At 39.7% G+C, this 18,945-nt stretch overlaps 3 protein-coding genes across 4 annotated transcripts; 2 read left to right on the forward strand and 1 right to left on the reverse strand.

The window, feature by feature from the left end:
* The first annotated feature begins 396 nt into the window (after positions 1 to 396).
* Positions 397 to 6,341, forward strand: ankrd29 (ankyrin repeat domain 29). Its single transcript, XM_062556108.1, has 10 exons — positions 397 to 519; positions 1,166 to 1,276; positions 1,815 to 1,913; positions 2,529 to 2,627; positions 2,993 to 3,091; positions 4,237 to 4,335; positions 4,722 to 4,820; positions 4,986 to 5,081; positions 5,346 to 5,444; positions 5,658 to 6,341. The coding sequence occupies exons 1-10, from the start codon at positions 508 to 510 to the stop codon at positions 5,736 to 5,738; spliced, it is 894 nt and encodes a 297-aa protein (XP_062412092.1). The 5' UTR covers positions 397 to 507; the 3' UTR covers positions 5,739 to 6,341.
* Positions 6,342 to 6,681: 340 nt separating this feature from the next.
* LOC134101741 (vacuolar protein sorting-associated protein 4B-like) lies at positions 6,682 to 13,419 on the forward strand. The gene is made up of 11 exons (XM_062555514.1): positions 6,682 to 6,902; positions 7,422 to 7,533; positions 7,906 to 8,050; positions 8,832 to 8,887; positions 9,530 to 9,649; positions 9,788 to 9,944; positions 10,153 to 10,301; positions 11,385 to 11,466; positions 11,633 to 11,852; positions 12,253 to 12,393; positions 12,484 to 13,419. Exons 1-11 carry the CDS (start codon positions 6,876 to 6,878, stop codon positions 12,583 to 12,585), a joined length of 1,311 nt encoding a protein of 436 aa, XP_062411498.1. The 5' UTR covers positions 6,682 to 6,875; the 3' UTR covers positions 12,586 to 13,419.
* Positions 13,343 to 18,690, reverse strand: plekhb2 (pleckstrin homology domain containing, family B (evectins) member 2). 2 transcript variants are annotated; one of them, XM_062555518.1, is made up of 8 exons: positions 18,666 to 18,690; positions 17,956 to 18,011; positions 16,879 to 17,031; positions 16,499 to 16,601; positions 15,954 to 15,993; positions 15,661 to 15,747; positions 15,362 to 15,479; positions 13,343 to 15,173 (listed from the first exon to the last, which is right to left on the reverse strand). In XM_062555518.1, the coding sequence occupies exons 2-8, from the start codon at positions 17,990 to 17,992 to the stop codon at positions 15,037 to 15,039; spliced, it is 675 nt and encodes a 224-aa protein (XP_062411502.1). In that variant the 5' UTR covers positions 17,993 to 18,011; positions 18,666 to 18,690; the 3' UTR covers positions 13,343 to 15,036. The 2 variants fall into 2 exon arrangements, with proteins under 2 accessions (XP_062411502.1, XP_062411501.1); XM_062555517.1 differs by lacking the exon at positions 18,666 to 18,690 and adding an exon at positions 18,544 to 18,656.
* Positions 18,691 to 18,945: the final 255 nt, after the last annotated feature.

The raw sequence follows: 18,945 nt of genomic DNA on the forward strand, positions 1-18,945 counted from the left end.
AGAGAGAGAGATTCAACCACCTTCAATATTCCTTAAGCCAACATAATTTACAGACAAGGAATATTAATGATAAAAACGACATTTTGTCCATATTCATCTACTGGAACAAAGGCCTAATTGTTTTTATTGCAATGGATATAATTGTAATTTAATGCAAACAGATTTGCAAGGATGTCTGAATGTTTAACGTTTAGAGGGGCTTAACTATTACTATTATTATTATTATTATTATTATCATTATTATTTTTATAGCATAGGGTAAGGGAACAAAATATAGGCTATAACGTCTTCTAATATTTTCTGTCATTTCCGAGGCTATGAAGGTGTTTATGTTGACATTCGAGCGGAGAGACAACACTGCGTAATAGCTGGTGGGCTTGTAATATTAGAGCGACGTCAACTGGGCAGGGTGGACAGCGAAATCCCTTAGACCGCCAGCGGTCCTGAAGTTAGCCGTCGGTCAACTGTCTTCATCTAGAGCAATGAATTGTGAATAGGACACGGAGAATGTCGTTCAAGGTGAGAGTCCCTTTCAATTTCTACATTCTGGTTTATGATAAACCGCTATGACGAGTTGGAACAGTACTGTAGCACTGACGAGCACTATACTTCGCAACTGACATGTCTTAGCTAAAGGCGAATTGGACAGCGTATTTTTCTGGCAGGAGCAAGTTCGCAATGACACCGGTGTTCACTGAGGACGAATATAAATCTTCATCTTTGTCTTCCGGACATATCAGTGTGCAGACAAATTACTCATGAACACAGTCAGCGCAGCCAGTTAGCTCTGCCAGGCGACCAGCAAACACTATGGAAGGGAACGGTGATATAGTGGGGAAAGCTCTCCTGTCGTGCTCTCTATTATGCTATGCTGCAGTGTTTTGCTATATTATACTCTCTAGAAATAAACCACATTGACGTTTGTGGATCGCCACAAACTGCTTATGTTGCCTCTGCATTTATCCATAAAATTCGATGTGAGGATGAATTTACATGGAATAGCAGGTTCGTCTGTTTTGACTGCGCTGCATTAATGGCCAATCAAGTGCCCGGTGGCTGGTGCGCGGGACTGTGTGTGCACATATAGGCTGCCATGACATGTCTATCAGTGCACTGCACTGTGATGGCCATATGTGACATCTAGATATATGTATATGTTTTGCAGAAAGAGACGCCCCTCGCCAACGCAGTATTTTGGGCAGCACGGAAGGGAAACTTGGCTCTGCTTCAGCTGCTTCTCAACAGTGGACGCGTGGATGCCGACTGCAAAGACTGTGTATGGCCAACAGAGCACTTATGACAAGGCAGTGTGTCTCTCTGTATGTGTGTGTCTGCACATTTGCAGTGTATGATTGTGAACCCACCCTATTGAGTGAGAATTTTTGAAAAACAAGACATATCATTGATCATTTCTCATTGACTGTATCCTCAGATCCCTTAAACAAACTGACTGCCTTTGTGAGAATTCGGATTGTATAGCTACATGTTGAATAGGCTACTCTTCATATTAATGCTTGTTAGTGTATAGCAATGGTTTCCAAAGTTTATTTTTGATGTGGCCCACTTTGACAATGAAAAACAATTGCACCCCTACTCCTGTTAACACCACCACCACTATTCAAAGCCTCGTCACTCACACATCACCTATTTGCTCCAGGATCCTCCGAGAACTCAAGTGCAGTGATTTTGAGAATTTGTTTTCAACTTCCTGGGAAAATGGATTTTCTACATAGTAATCACTGCTATAGATTTTCTAGTAACGTATTCAGGAGACTGATGATGATGTTGTTGATGACGTTGTACACCCTCTCCAGTTTGGCACCACGGCTCTTATGGTTGCCTCATACAGCGGACACTATGACTGTGCCCGGGAGCTCATCATGCAAGGAGCTGATATCAACTTGCAAAGAGAGGTATTCAGACCATTCACGTCACACTGACCGACTGACACTCTAGGCCTCCAATCATAGTGGTTACCTTAAACCAATGGAGTGGGAAAATACAAGCCAGAGGGAGATGTCAGAAGGAGATTAACTGTTAATTTATGCAAAACAAATAGTTCAACAAAAACATAATTTACCCTAGTAATTGTCGGTGTCAAACAGTTAGGTGTATTTTGATTTACTCAGATTAGAGGCTTCCATCAGATTTACCATGTAGCGAAAAGGCATTTCTCTTTTTCAACTGTCAGCTACTTCCAAAACATTGCTGTTCACTTCCTGGAAAGGTTACCTGTTGAGCCATGCAAGGAGACCTAACAGCATGTCATTGCATTATTAATGTGGAAAATATTCCCTGACTGCTATAGATCAATGTTAATATGATTCTGTGAAGACTTACCATCATAAAAAGCAATGACTTGAAGTTCATGGTGCAAATATACTTGGAAGATAATTGGTGCAATCAGTTCAACATTTGGCAAGTGAGGACCGAGGGCTAAATTATATATCATCCTTAGTGTGCCTGTCTCTTTGATGCCTGGAACGCCAACTGATGGTGCTGTCTATGTGTCTTCTACTTTGATCTAGACAGGCTCTACTGCGCTCTTCTTTGCTGCCCAGCAGGGACACAATGACATTGTCAAGCTGCTGTTTGAGTTTGGGGCCTCCACAGAATTCCGGACCAAGGTACTCAGAGTAGCCTGCTGTCATTCATGTGTCAACCTGTGCAGACAAACTGGATAATGAAAGAGAGCTTGACTGCGTGGGAGGGATCGGTGTTAAACCCCTCCGTCTTCATGATATCTAATAAGCTACTAATTATCTCATTGCCAGCCATGGCAACAAAATTAGGTGATAATGTCCTCACTAAAAATACATTTTGGTTTCAAGGTATCACAAGACTAAATCCTGCTAAACAAATACAGATATTTGATATATGGTGTGCTGTAGTCTCCGTAGCACGTTTGAACATTTCCATGCTGTGCAAATTCTTTAATTGTATTGTTTGTATAAAGACCACAATGCATCTCATAACTATATCTACTTTACAGGATGGAGGCACAGCCCTTTCCGCCGCTAGCCAGTATGGCCACAGCTTAGTTGTTGAGACCTTACTGAAGAATGGGGCGAATGTCCATGACCAGCTAAATGTGAGTATTTCCTGCATACGGCTGTCTTCTACGCATTTCTCAGTCGCATGGGATACTACCATGATTTCACAACTATTACCTGCGACTTATACATTGATTTGGAAAAATTCTTCAGCTATGAGGTTAATACAGGGGCAGTTAATATGGAATTGATATGGTTTTGTTTCTTTGACCTTCCATAAAACGCTGTCCTGCGGCTTATGCACAATGCGGCTAATACACAGGAAAATACTGTAAGCATGTTCATGAATAGAAGATCAGTTTCTCTGTGGTTGCTCTGATAGTGGGGCATTACAGTGAGCTTGACAGGGATTGGGATTTAGAGAGGATGGCTGGGCCTGGGGTAGACCCATGGAAAAGGGGCTTTAAGGGTGAGGTGCAAGCAGATGAAATCAGGCCACTGTTGTCCTGTGGATATCCCCTGTAATCTTACGGTACTTCAGTGGCTTGCCTGGAAGAGAAACATGTTTCTGTGGAGCGTTTCTGTGTGTCCACCTTTCTGGCCTATTTTATCCATTGCGCAATATGCACATAATACACAAAATTACCTATAGTAATCGTAATCTTTAGTAAAGTGATTAGTTTGATAACTATTCAGAATAGCATCACTATAACCTTGTTATAAACTCTGACTGCCCAAAATGCTGAAGTAAGATTTTTATTGGAGACTGAAAATGACTAAATGTAAATCAAACGAGACTTTATTTTTTTGCCGGCATCATTTCATAATAGTCAACAGCAATTAAGCAAGTTAGTGAGCTAAGTCTGTTTGATTGGCAAAGACTAGCCTCAGGTCACAAGCTAGTATTATAAAGAAGCGTCATGTGATCTCATTTTGACAGCAAGTCTATTTATCTTCAAATAAGTGCCGGGGATAGAATTACATGTCTTCCTTTGAAAGTGCAATATATGCACCCCCTACGTCTATCTTCTTGGCTGTATACAGAATTGTAAGTTCTGTCTAACAACCTTCAACGTAAAACTACTCTTACAAGCACCTACCCTTGAGAAACTCCTCTGCTATTTCTACCACCGACACCAAGCAGTGTTCTCATGAGGATCTCCCAGACTGTGACTATTTTTAAATGTTCTGTTGGTCAACACACACTATGTATGACTAGCTGCATCGGGATATCTCATTTCAGGACGGAGCCTCCACTCTATTCCTCGCTGCCCAACAAGGTCATGTGACAGTTGTGCGTCAGCTGATATCATCTGGAGCCAAAGCGAACCACCTGCGTGAGGTGGGTGGATAGCCCCCATGACCCCTCACCTGTCTCACTGGTGTCACGCAATGCATTACTTCATTAAGATTATCTAAGAAGAGACTTGCAATAAAATAAGGAGATTTATGATGGTGCAATTCCATCATTCAGTTGGCCTTGTCTAAGCACTGCAAAATGTTACGTAATGTCTGACTTCAGTTGATAAAAAACATTTCTGTAATTACATTGAATTTACTGTGTTAACCGTCATACACATAAAGACACTCACTCATGCACAAGCTCATATGTATTTCTTTACTCTGTGCTGGCACAGGGAGTCATTTAAATAGGGTGCTTGCACTGAGCATTTACCCATGCGTGCCATAAAGCTTACTCCATGTCCCATACTTTTTGCTCTGCCTTAGGATGGCACTGCCCCCTTGTGGATGGCAGCCCAGATGGGCCACAGCGAGGTGGTGAAGGTCTTACTGCTGCGTGGAGCAGACCGCGACACAGACAGAATGGTAAACACTCTCAGTCATAACATCACAAAAGTACTGCGAGATTGTTTGCACCAATTTTGCTAGGGGTTAAATGGTTTAAATTATGTTCATTCAATCATTTGCTTGTTTCCAATCTGTTTCCTTGTGGACTATTCATTCGTTTGTGGATCCTGTGTCTGTTAAAAGGATGGTTCCACGGCCCTGTTCAAGGCTGCATTCAAAGGACATAATAAAGTCATTGAGGAGCTTCTGAAGTTCTCCCCCTCCCTGGGCCTCTTGAAGGTTGTACCTACTGTATATATTTTAATCTCATACTGTAAAAGCTCTATAATTAAGACACCAAAGCATGCAAACTAGTTGTAGAGTTAATCACTCTGGTAGCTGTCATATTTGTGGTACAGTATACAATTAAGATAAGAACAGTTATAATGTCGTAATATATCTCTAACAATACTTAAACCTAATTATCAAGAGCAAGGTGGATCTGGGTGAAGTAAATGAGTAATTGCATTGGAATAAGTCATTTTGCTTCTATCATCATTGCAGAATGGTTCAACTGCTCTTCACGCAGCTGTTATGGGGGGAAATCCTAAGACTGTATCACTTTTGCTGGAAGCAAATGCAGATCCATCTTTACCAAATAATGTGAGTTTCACAAATGTTAAATCTGCTTCAGAGATTATAGGGACACTTATTTATCAAGGAAACTTAGAAAAGTATGACATGCAATGAAAGGGTGAGAAATAAGGATGCACACTGTAGGAAATATTGTCAAAAGAAGAAAGATTATTGCTGCAAAGCCTTAATTGACCAATTGTGTCAGTTTTTATTTTTAATTTGCTGTTTTATTCTTGACAGAATAATGATCTCCCGGCCGATCTTACTAAGAACGACAGAATCCTTTGGCTTCTACGACCAAACATCGCCAATGGAAGTTGATGACCATTTTACCCTGGTCCTCTCATTTGACCATGGGTGTCCTGAGAATTATGTACTTCCTGCCAGAGGTCAGATAGCAAAGCAGTTTGGATATTTCAGTGATATTTAAGAGGATATATTTTATGGTGCTTGTTTGCAACTGAAGCTATGAATTTAAAAAAAACTTGGTCTCTCAAGCCTGTCTGAATGAGATGTCTACAATCAGCGCAATTTTTGGTTGAACTCAGTATTAAATTAACTGTAGGCTATCATACTTCTTGTAGCAACAACTTCAATGAAACCAATTCTTAACAAACAAGTATTGCCTTAATTATCATATTTTTGCTGTATGGTGGATATGTTACTTATATTGCTAAAATGTGTTTCATATGGCATCAGTTGTTGGGTAATGAAGAGACCTTGTTACTGTAAATAACAGGGTTATTATAATAAAAACAGTTTACCATCATGAATGACATTGAGGTTGTTTTGCCTTTTCTTTTCCAGTGAATTGTTCTGGATGTTCTGTATTTGTGCTGTTAAAGGCTATATTTTGTCCTTCTTGTTTAGGCTATCCTTTGTTTCAAAAAGTTTATTTTTTGGTTACTTATGGAATAAATTTGTGTTCATGAAATTCATTCCTTTAATCTTCTGTCTTTGAAAAGAAATATTCATAATGGTCGGAACAACTTGGTGATATTGCCAGTTTTGTCCACGGGGAGCAGCATTGTCAGAAAACTTTTATTAAGTTTCGGTTGTTGTCTATAGCCTACTGGTGACAAACTACATGCGAGACTACAACTCAGTGCCAAATTGATCAAGAGCAGATGTAGCCTACCTCGCCTTGGGAGAGTGTTGAATGGGTTGGCCACACCCGCACAACTAGCCTACTGTTGGAGCGCCTGCTGTTCACCCGTGATGCTTGGTCATCCACATCAACCCCTCCCACATCACTCACCGTGAATTTGTGACGTTGACAGCAAACTCGGAAGCAACGCTGTAAACAGGGAGAGAAACAATCTTTTTCCCCCTTCAGAATAGATATTTGTGTGTAGCCATGTAAACGTAATTATTGTTAAAAGACTTAACGCATTTAAGGTACATACTTTCAGTGGTCTACAGGTAGAATAATTTAATTTATATTACAGTCTACGCAGAATGGCCAATAAATCCAACAACCTACAGGTAAGTACAGGTAGCCTACCTATGCAGTCCGATTATAATAGGCTAACACTTGTAATACTTATCTGATCTTGTTCAAAAGAAACAGGCTAATCCTAGCGTGATGTCGTGTCCAAATTGTTTTATGGGCCTCTATAATAATGTCCATATTTTTAAATAATGTTTAAAACGGGGGTTTTGGTAACAGCTCCAAACAAGGAAGCACGTAGCCTAGTTAAAGGCGAGGAGTCTGGGTAATTCTTAATTACAACCATCTTTTGCTGAAATGTATCCTTATGACAAGTTTATGGTATTTTCCAAATCAATGGTGTAAGATTGGATTTTTAAACAGGGATTACTGAAATTGGCAGACAATAGAAGTTTAAAAGTCAGTCTGGAAAGTTGACATCATAGTTCTCGCCATGCTTATCTGACAACACAATCCAACCAATGACAGTGAATAGCATCCAGTTCAACAAGGTGTCAGTGGTATGATGGGCACACCCCTTTCTTTTGTCACAGTGGTTTCTTTTTTCCACACAGAAAGCCATTGACCTGGCAAGCAAGGCATCAGAGGAGGACAAGGCAAAAAACTATGAGGAAGCCCTGCGTTTGTACCAACAATCAATACAGTACTTTCTCCACGTGGTGAAATGTAATGAGTATAGGCTGCTGCCACTTTACTCCAAGTACACGTCAAACACATAGTAAAACTCAGTAACATGTACTTCACCATATCATAAATCTTAAATGATATTACGAATAGGCTACTGACTATAAAGATCCAGTGTTAAATACCAGTTTACGTTAACCCTACTTATGCTTAAAATTAATTGATTGTCCTACCTCACTTTAGTTAGGTCCAAATTAACTCGTTATTTATTTATGATTGGACGAGAGTCCAGTTCGGCCCCTGGCCTTATGCCCACGGGTCTATCCTTTACCATCCTCGTTCTCACTTGTGCCATATTGCTTAAATATAAATCGGAAGGACAAGCATAATGTGATGCACTTCCATGTCTTGCAGATGAGGCTCAGGGAGAGAAAGCCAAGCAGAGCATCCGGGCCAAGTGCAAGGATTACCTGGAACGCGCAGAGGAACTGAAAGGACACCTGAACAAGAAAGAAAAAGACCCTCCGTCCAAACCTGTGAAAGAGTCAGACAACAAAGGGTGAGGGAGACTTTGTGAAACTGGCACAAAATAGAACATGGGCTGTATACGGACAGATACCAGACCATTTTATTCACCATCGACTACTGTGAGGTTTTCCATCCAGAATAAAATTGCCGACCCATTACTCTATCCTACCCATTTCCTCCACATCTTATATGACATTGTTCTATGACGGCATGACGACTGATTTAGGTAAGCTCTTTGCTTGTGACAAAATAGCAGCTTAATAGGGCGTGTTTGTAAGGTGTGGCTACAGAGCACAGGCAGAGAGCATTTATGTTCATAACAGATCTACACCACTTGAAAATCAGGATTATGAGCTATGGAACCTAATGCACATCTCTGATGGTCTGTCTTTATAAACCATGCTGACTCATGGTTGCTGTCATCTGTCTCCGTTTAGTGATATGGTAACTTGCATGGCTCTTTGTGCTCGCCAGTCTACACCACAAAACCATTCCTTTGCATTAGCTGAGTATTCTCTAGTTATTTTTTTTTATGGATATGCAGTCGGAATTGCTGACTGGTTTCAGGGCCTTGGCTTCATTAGACAGTCGAGCAGTAGCTTTCCCTGTGATCAAATAACCCCATAAAAATTACCTCTAATCAATGTGCTTGTCATTTGAGTCAATAATGCTTATTGTCTGTCTACTGGTTCATTGGCTTCATTCATGCAGCAGAAATCATGGTTTGTCATATCTGAGGCATAGACTGGTCGAGATGCATATTGGTTGATTATTATGGCTCATTAAACTGAGAACATGTTACGCCTTTACAGAACTGACAGTGATGGGGAGGACCAAGAGAAAAAGAAGTTCCAAAATCAGCTTCAAGGTAAAAAAAAAAACCAATGCTCCTTTCACTATGATGATTACATATCATCCATAATAGATTATAACATTCTTTTTTCTCATCAAAATAAAGATAAGCATTCGCAAGATCATGGATTAGATTCTAATTCAGATACAACTGTGTCCAAATCCAGAAATACACCACACTAAAATATTTTTTTACTTGTGTGGTGTCCATGAAAATAATGGCAATAGTAAAGACAATTTCAAAATGTGTACTTTCTTCTATATGGATCTGCAATCCTCAACATGCAATACTAAAAAGAATACAGTTCCTATGCACAGCCCTCTAATTTTCAGGTGGTGGTGATGTGCAGTTGTTAATGAAATCCAGAAAAGTGTAAAATCACCGCACACTGGTCAACTCGAATTTGCTGATTTCTTTTTAGTGAACAACGTGTTTCGCCATTGCTTCATCAGGTTCACTCTTCCAATATTTGTGAAAATATGATTCATTGTGATAAGGCGCTGGTACACTAAAATGGCAAAATCTCAATTGTGTCAAATTGTTTTTTTTTTTTGGTGTTGCAATGTCTTAACCGTTATTTTCATTAAATAAATGGCTTGTTTTTAGATTGTCACCAAAGTTGTGGTGATTAATTAGGTGAACTCTTGTTATCTGTAGGTGCAATTGTCATGGAGAAGCCAAATATAAAATGGGACGATGTGGCTGGTTTGGAGGGAGCTAAAGAGGCATTGAAAGAAGCCGTCATTCTCCCCATCAAGTTTCCTCACCTATTTACTGGTATATCTCTTTATGCTTAAATGCCTGTATGCTTTTCTACATGCTGTCATTAGTCTATTTGTCATGTAGAATTTCACAGAATCGTTCACAGTCTATCTTCATTTTAACCATTGATTTCTTACCTATCTTGACCTCAAGGGAAAAGGACTCCATGGAGGGGTATCCTGCTCTTCGGCCCTCCTGGAACAGGGAAGTCTTACCTGGCTAAGGCTGTGGCCACTGAGGCCAACAACTCCACCTTCTTCTCCATCTCTTCCTCAGACCTGGTGTCCAAGTGGCTCGGAGAGAGTGAGAAGTAAGCGTTAGATACCTGTAGAGGGACATAGGTGTTTGGGTTAGGGTAGATGGTGACATGAATATGAGATAGGGTTGTTGATAATCAACTAATAAACTAATCAACTTGCAATAATGTTTATTCTACACATTATCTCTCTCTACAAAATGAGTAGAAGTACCTTTTTAATATGGAACCTCATTCCCATACACTCGCTCTTTGTGTTCAGATTGGTGAAAAGCCTATTCAGCATGGCCCGTGAGCACAAGCCTTCCATCATCTTCATCGATGAGATTGACTCTCTCTGTGGCTCAAGAAGCGAGAATGAGAGTGAAGCTGCTCGTCGTATTAAAACAGAGTTCCTGGTCCAGATGCAAGGTGAGCTAAGATACCATAGGAATCTTTGCTCCTTGAGAACTCCTGTCCTATAGTATTGACAGATGCAGTGGTGATTCTTAGATAGTCTTCTCTGCAGTGTAGCTTAAAGGGATATTCCGCCATTTTTGGAAATACGCTCATTTTCCACCTACCCTCGAGCAAAACAATCGATATTTACCTTGCTCCCGTTCATCCAGCCATTCTGTGAGTCTGGCGATACAACTTTTAGCTTCAGTCTAGCATAGATCATTGAATCGGATTAGACCATTAGCTTCTCGCCTGCTAGCTTCATGTTTAAAAGTGACTAAGATTTCTGGGAATTTTCCCATTTAAAACGTGTCTCCTCTCAAGTTAGAAAGTGCAATAAGACCAACTGAAAATGAAACCTGGCGTTTTTCTAGGCTGATTTGACATGGAACTACACTCTCATCTGGCGTAATAATCAAGGCAACTTGCAAACGTACCATAGGCGCAGTGATATCGTACGCAGCATCTGAAAATAGTCCCCATAGACAACAAGCAGTAGTAGTGCCAGTAGTTTGCAAGTTGCCTTGATTATTACGCCAGATGAGAGTGTAGTTCCATGTCAAATCAGCCTAGAAAAACGCCAGGTTTCATTTTCAGTTGGTCTTATTGCACTTTCTAACTTGAGAGGAGACACGTTTTAAATGGGAAAATTACCAGAAATCTTAGTCACTTTTAAACATGAAGCTAGCAGGCGAGAAGCTAATGGTCTAATCCGATTCAATGATCTATGCTAGGCTGAAGCTAAAAGTTGTATCGCCAGACTCACAGAATGGCTGGATGAACGGGAGCAAGGTAAATATCGATTGTTTTGCTCGAGGGGAGGTGGAAAATGAGCGTATTTCCAAAAATGGCGGAATATCCCTTTAAATGTTATCCGATTGCTGTTAGCTGTAGCTCTGTAGCCTAAATATAAAATGCATAAATGTTAATAGCTTGCATGTTATTTTATCACTTTGGATAAATGCGTCTGCCAAATACTTGTCAATGATGCATTGCATTCAGATGGTTTTGTATGTATATCACTTCTAACTAGTCCACCTCCTTTTTCCTTTATAGGTGTTGGAAATGACAATGATGGCATTCTTGTTCTTGGAGCTACCAACATCCCTTGGTCACTGGACTCTGCTATTAGAAGAAGGTTAGGATAAGAAAAATAAAACCGCATAATAACCAATATAAGATCATCATCTGGTCATAATAAAGGGAGAGTGACTATAGTATATTATTACATGTGTGTTTTCATGAGCATGAACGCTCATTCAGTTGTGTGTGTGTGTGTGTCTGTGCTTGTGTCTGTGGCTTAGGTTTGAGAAACGCATCTACATCCCTTTGCCTGAAGCGCATGCCCGCTCCAGTATGTTTAAGCTAAATTTGGGCACCACCCCCAATGACCTGAATGAAGAAGACTTTGTCACTCTTGGGCGTAAGACAGAGGGCTACTCTGGTGCCGATATCAGCATCATTGTTCGAGATGCCCTCATGCAGCCTGTCCGCAAGGTGCAGTCGGCCACTCACTTCAAACGGGTAAGGAGAAAGAACTTCGCCATAGTAACTTGATTAGATAGCCATAGCCCCTACCTGAGTATTTCACTTTGAGACATAGTGAACATGTCAACATTTTTGGAAATTAGCTTATTCACTCTCTCCCCCTAAGAGTTATTTAAGATGACACATAGCATAGCTTAGCATAGTTCATTGAGGTATGCAGTTCCAACAATCCACAAGTGATTTAAGAACTCCACCATGTTACCATTTACATGTTTTTTTCTCCACATATAGCAAAGAATACACCTTTTGGGGGATGTTTATAGCAAAACAAAATTATTGATTTTTGAAATAACATGTATTTATCCTTGATATAAGCAGTTAAATGTTTTCTTCAATTTTGAATTACCACTAACACATACCACATCCATGATACCAGGTACGTGGAAACCAGTGGAACAAACCAGATGTGGTGGTTGATGATCTGTTGACCCCATGCTCTCCTAGTGACCCCAATGGCATAGAGATGACCTGGATGGACGTATCAGGGAATGAACTTTTGGAACCTGTTGTTAACATGGTAAAAAATAATTACAGATGCCTTTTTCTCATATACCCAACGAAGTAGTCGAGTTAGAAACAAATTCTTCATGACTGCCTCTTTTAACAGAAGGACATGCTAAAGTCACTTGAGAGGACCAAGCCCACTGTGAATGAGGATGACTTGGTGAAGCTTAAGAAGTTCACAGAAGACTTTGGTCAGGAAGGCTAATTACCGGCAGAGGATATGACACCAAAGCAATACTTGTGTGACTTACATCCGTCTTATCTTTGTCTTCTATCATTCCTTCAGTGTTTCCATATACATCTGAAAGTGCCAAAGGCTGTTTCCTTGTTCTATTGTATAAACAATGTTGGGAAGTAAAGTCATTGTAGTGGGATTATGTATTTAAAATACAAGCATGAGTAACTTGTTTAAAATACAAGGATGTTATGAGTGACATAAGTGTTTATATTTAGTTACATTTTTAAACGGGTATTCAGAATGGTAACTTTAATGTAGGCTTAGACTTTTCAAACCATGTATGCATCTCATTGGTGCCTCCTCTTTCTCTCTAGTTACACTGATACCATACAAAACCCCCTTTGGAGAATGTAAAATCAGTTTTGTTGCCAACCAATGGGGCCCATTTTAGACCATTATAGGTTCTGGTTCAAGGACATGAGTTCCACAGACAATAAAATATAAGACAATTCTTAATGTGACCTCCCCAACACTGTACCCATAACACTGGCAGTTTACATTTAATTGTATAGTCATCTGTTACATAGTTCAGTCTCTGTCATGCACACACACACACACACACACACAATATAGTAGAATCTTGAATGACATGGGGGTTTTTTTATCTTCAAATTTACACCTGTATGTGCATTTAAATTATCATGAGAACTGAAAATGTCATCTTTTTTTTTTTTTTTGGAAAACAAGCAATATACAGTCAATCACCAGGAAATGGTTCTCCATCACTTTCATACATGTATTCATTTTATTGTAATGTTAACTTTGAATAAAATGACAATAAATTATTGACTTGAAATCCAAGACCTTTGTAAATAATAACAATACATTTTTGTGCAATGTAGCATGTATGTTAAAAATCCATCCTCAAGAGAATCATCAGAAATGCCACTCAGAAGATATTACATTACATATAGTATAAGCAGAACAAAGTAATGAACTTCTATCAGACTGCTGGCCCTCTGACCAGTCATCTCGTAGGGGACAAAATATCTTAGTATAGACCTCTGAAGTTCGCCTACAAAAAGGATCCAAAGCTGCCATCTTTGCCCATATAAGGAGATCCGGGAGTTAATTGAAGCTAACTGCCTATGGCAAGTTGCATTGTAAGTTAGCTCTGGGGTAGCGAAGATCAAAGTGTGCCATCTTCACCTATCGAAGATCACAGTATGCACTTGAAGGCAGAGGACAAAACTTTGTAGCGCAAAACGTCTGCTTTTCCAATTTCTTCGTCCCAGTGAGAGTGTAACAGGTGCGATAATTCAAAATCCCCATGTTATTTTCCCATAGAAAAAATCTTGAGATACCGGATCTCCTTATTTGGGCAAAGATGGTGGCTTTTTTGTAGGCGAACTTCAGAGGTCTATTGAACATGGTCAGTAACTCATTTAGAAGGGAAAACAAATTATGTGGAAAACACAAAGCAAATAAATAGCTTCAATGACAAATAATTCATTTGTGAAAGTGCATGGCGATTTGAATGGAAGAAGTCCTGATCCATCATTTATAATAGCTGGATGCCCTGAGGCTACTGAGTGAAGTATGTGAGTAAATTACCTATAGTTTCCCTAATTACCCTTCATATTTGTGCATCTGTTTGTACATATCGGAGACAATAAATAATGACACATATTCTGAAAGACACAAGGTGATGAAATGTTCTGACCAATCCCAAGTCTTGGATATTTGATATAGATATATACACACACAGATAAATGGTCGATCAGAGTCTAATTATTGATCTTATGGAGTGTAAAATCTACTGCACATATCAGAAAAACATTTAGAACATGACAAGAATAACATAAAACTAAATTCTTATTATGAACACATCAGAAAAGAAACATCCTGGAGTTAAAACTGAATGAGGAGGGTGTGCTTGGGTGTGTAAAAGTTTAAGAAAGTGCAAAGCCACAATTGCCAAAACAGGGAGACCCTGAAGGCACCAATACTTACATACTAGACCAATAATCAAAGAAGTTGATATCTACCCATATTGTGTCAAAGGAGGTTTCACCTATCTGAAACTCTGATTCCATCATGGTGACTCAAAGTGGGCCTTCATGAAAAATCACATTAAGACTTCATCTAGCCCATATCAAAATGAATACTCATCAATACATGAATCTAAATAAAATATTGTTCCCTTCATCATTATATTTGGTTAACATAGTTATTTTCATAGATGTGTAACTTACTTACTAAGAAGCCTGACATAAAGTGAGGTACAGGGGATAATAGGTCTTTGGTACAAAGACAGAAAGGTTAGTTCACACAGATACACTTCAAAGCCCAACTAAAACAAGGATAATAGCTATTATATTGCAGTGATACTGCAGTTAAACCTTCACTTGGACAGCTGCCTTAACAATATGTGATCTGTGGAGTAAGAAATCTTTACATGAGTTTGGGAGCAACATATTAGAACACAGAGAAGAGAGATCCAAGAGCCAATCCAGTCGCAGCACCTGCAAGCATGCCCAGCGCTACATCACCTGCGTCGTCACGGCGACGCTCCTGGACAACGACGTGGTTGACTCCAGGAGGAGGGTAAGCTCCTGTTTAGCAGACAAAAGCATCATAAGTCATGTACTGCTATTTACATGCAGATCGACTACATTACAACACATTCCGATTTCCACTTCCAATGATTTGAGGAAAAACAGTAAACAGGAAAACTTGAGCGGACAAAACTTCACTTCATTAGTTTTTTTTTTTTTTGTCTTCCCATAGTTTCAAGCCATACCTTGATACTGGTATGGGTAAGCAACGGTGTAGTATTGACCATCAGGAGAATAAACCATTTGGGTGCCATGTGGAGGAGGCTGAGGGACATAGCCTCCATATTGGTCTGGACAGTAAACCTGTTCAACAGAAATTATAAAAAGTTTACCGACAAAATACTATGGATACCAAAATAGTGTTATGAATAACTTGTCAGTTCCTGAAACCAAATAAATGGTGAAAATGTAACACTAAACCACTAAACACTAAAAATGTAACAGTAAAATGTAACACTAAGCTTAAAATAACGGCAATTGATACCTGAGAGGCTGGGGCACACTCAGAGTATGGCGGAGGGGCCGTGGCAACAACCTCCTCAGCCATGCCAATCTGGGGTGTAGCCACAACCTAAAATAAACCCAATACACAATGTCAACACTGTTGTTTAGGAACACACAATAGTCAAATTACCTTTATGGTGGCCAAATGCTCATGCCCTAACATAAGCAAAAGTTACTGACCAAAGCATAACACAAGGATGTACAGCTGTTGAAGGGATTACTGTACATATGATTAAGTGGTTAACCCTTTATGTTGCAGATACAATCACTCACCGTGTTAACTCTAGCATCCTGGAGAGCCATTGTCCATGCCCTGTGACAAAGAAAATAGTCAAGACAAAACCTCAGATGTGGTACCTCACTCTCTCACTTACACAACTGTTGACATGATTTACCACCATAATGTTTTCCAATGAAGGCATGAATGTTGTAATACTGATTGTCATTCTGTACTGTGCTCAGACAGTACAGAAGGACAGTCTGATATTTCTTAACTCCTCATGACTCACTTCCACTTTCACCACTAGCCTGCCAGAGGTGAATACAACATGGAGAATGAAATAGAAGCTATAGCATCTGTAGTACAGTTAAATTCTGTAACTTATTTGACAATGACAACTGTGTGAATGGTCATGTGATTAGTATGAACATGTGATCCACACTCCTATCTCCTCTATCTATCTATCTATCTATCTATCTATCTATCTAGCATCCATAGTGAAGAAAGTTCTGGAATTGCAAGCGTGAGTCTGGACAAAGATCATATTAGTTTTAAATTGAAAATGAAATGGTGTGTGGAAGTAGCCAAAGTGACTTACAGAGAATCATCAGAGCTGTCTGCACAGATGCTGATAACCCGTCCATCTCTGCAGACGATCTGCAGAAGGGAATCCCGACCCTTGCCCTCAGGTGGTGTCAATTCTGTAAAGAGAGAGAGAGAAAAAAAAATTGAGAATTATGCAACAAAAGTCATTCAGGTGATGTAATACAAACACAAATATACAGCACCATGAAGGTAAGGCTTCCAAAAGTTCAAACAATACTAAACTCTACAAGAGAAAGTAGAAAATTGAGAAAACAGAATTTGGTTCAGTATACTTGACTGTATGTTTTCAACTTTTAACAGTTCAGATACATTGTTCTACATTGATACGCAACTGTAAGCAATACTGAGTATCAATAGCAAATGTCTCCCCACCTCGACATGCATTTGCATTGCGGATGTTTATGCAGTCAATTCTCATGTGTATCTCATCCTCCATGTCACGTCGCTGCTGGTCATCATAGAACACAAGCCTTCCATCAGACCAAAGGTCAAACCAATTCTTTTTCCATCGCCGCAAGATGGTGCCTGTAAAGTTTGACACATTTTAATTTGACTGCTCAACCAAAGTGAGTCTGGTTCCTTTTGGGCCCATCATTAGCCCATCCCATTAACCACTTCAACAACACACTGTTAATTCCTCCTACCTTAGTGTGCAACAGATTTGTATGCATCAAGGCCATATGTGGAAGAAACCAATATGTTAGGGAAGGGTGTGACTTTATGAGATACAGTCTATGACACAGGCTATATGATTGTTGTGTTTGTGATTGTTATGATTGACTCATAATATAAAATTACAATATCAGTAATACAATCATTTAAATAGCATTTCATATTTTTTTTTAAATCCATATATAAAATCTGAGTGGGCACGTGCCCACCGGGCTTTTCCAGGTACATTGCCACTAGCTGTCTATGATGTTTGTTGTTTGGTACTTACTTTGGTACCTTAGCACCTTAGTAGAACGCCAATCCCTTTTTAACACTTGTGAAAGTGAGATGCAAATACACACTTTGCTTTAAAGAAATAGCCTACAAGCATTGATTGCTTTGCAAGATACCTGGAAAAGGGTATTACTATATTAGCCATGTCACAATCTGTTTAGTCTGGCATATGGTCTTGATAACATGACATCCTATTTAAAATTGATGGGGAGCTATACTTCTATCACAGGTTATAAAGCGAAACACTCAATTTAACATTATGGTGAATGCAGAGAATTAATCTCGGCATTGAAAACACATTAAAGTGTGAGCTTTCTGAGCTACCAAAGCTAATTTAATAAAGTCTGAAAATGCCCCCCACAAATTGGCTACTGCTCACGTTCAAGGTCTATGCTACAGCAGTGTCCTCAATAACTGCATTCCATCACTTTCGCCTGACTTTAAGTTGGAAGTTGAAAAAAATAATATAACCTTATTCAGATGTTACTTTATATGCATACTTACTCTGTCTATGAAGCCATCCACTTTTCACAAGAGCCATCCTGGATCTGGGCGCAACGCTGTTATGGTAGAAAAACAAAAAGTTAGATGCGACCCATCCTGTATCATGCATGCGGGCTGAAGTTAAAATTCAGTCTGAGCAAAGTTAACGGAGAACCAGTGACCCAAGAAAACAGGCTTATATCCAGCCCCACGCATGTACTTCGAAAACGAATGGTCAAGGTAACATTTTAGCCGATGTCATATCGCTTCAAATAGGCAGTCCCTTCATGATATTCCAAAATTAAGAATTTGAAGGCCGCTGCGCGCTGACAGCATTATATGAAACTTGCCGCAAATTACAGCACAGACCACCGTCTGTATGAAGAGTACAGTTCTGTGTTAAAGCTTATAGGTACTATCCGACTTCAAGAGGCTAAATAGATGTTGGTATTTTGTTTGTAGAATTACAACAACATGCTAGATAGCTAAAGTTCCGCTAGCATCAGCTGCTCCGACCACTTCGGGCAAGCAGGCAGATCAGCGGAAAACTAGATCTCTGAATTGATGCATATGCCCTACAATGCAAGTAGAACATTTAAATCTAAATACCAATAAAGACGTGGATCCCGTGTGTTTGTAGACCAAGACTAGTAGAGAAAACAAGACCCAGGGACTCCCACTCGATGACTAACTCATCAGCTGACTTTTGAAATGTTGGTGATGAGACTCACGAATATCCGGTCTGGAGGCAAACAGTAGGGGTTGGCTCAAAATATGGAGTGGAACTTAGTGCAATTCAGGACATCTCAGTCACATCCACGCTATACCCAAACCTGACCCAGCAGGGTCCAAAACGAGGTTCGGTCAGGAAAATTGCTGTGTGAGTGAACAGAATTAAATTATAGAATGAAATATAAAATAGAGTTACTATGAATGAAACAAATTCAGAATGAACAGGGCGGTTTGAACGGCATGTCTTGCATTTACTGCAATATTCCTAGGCCTACACGT

The sequence above is a fragment of the Sardina pilchardus genome, chromosome 15, assembly GCF_963854185.1.
Source record: "Sardina pilchardus chromosome 15, fSarPil1.1, whole genome shotgun sequence".
In the NCBI taxonomy this organism is placed as follows: Eukaryota; Metazoa; Chordata; class Actinopteri; order Clupeiformes; family Clupeidae; genus Sardina; species Sardina pilchardus.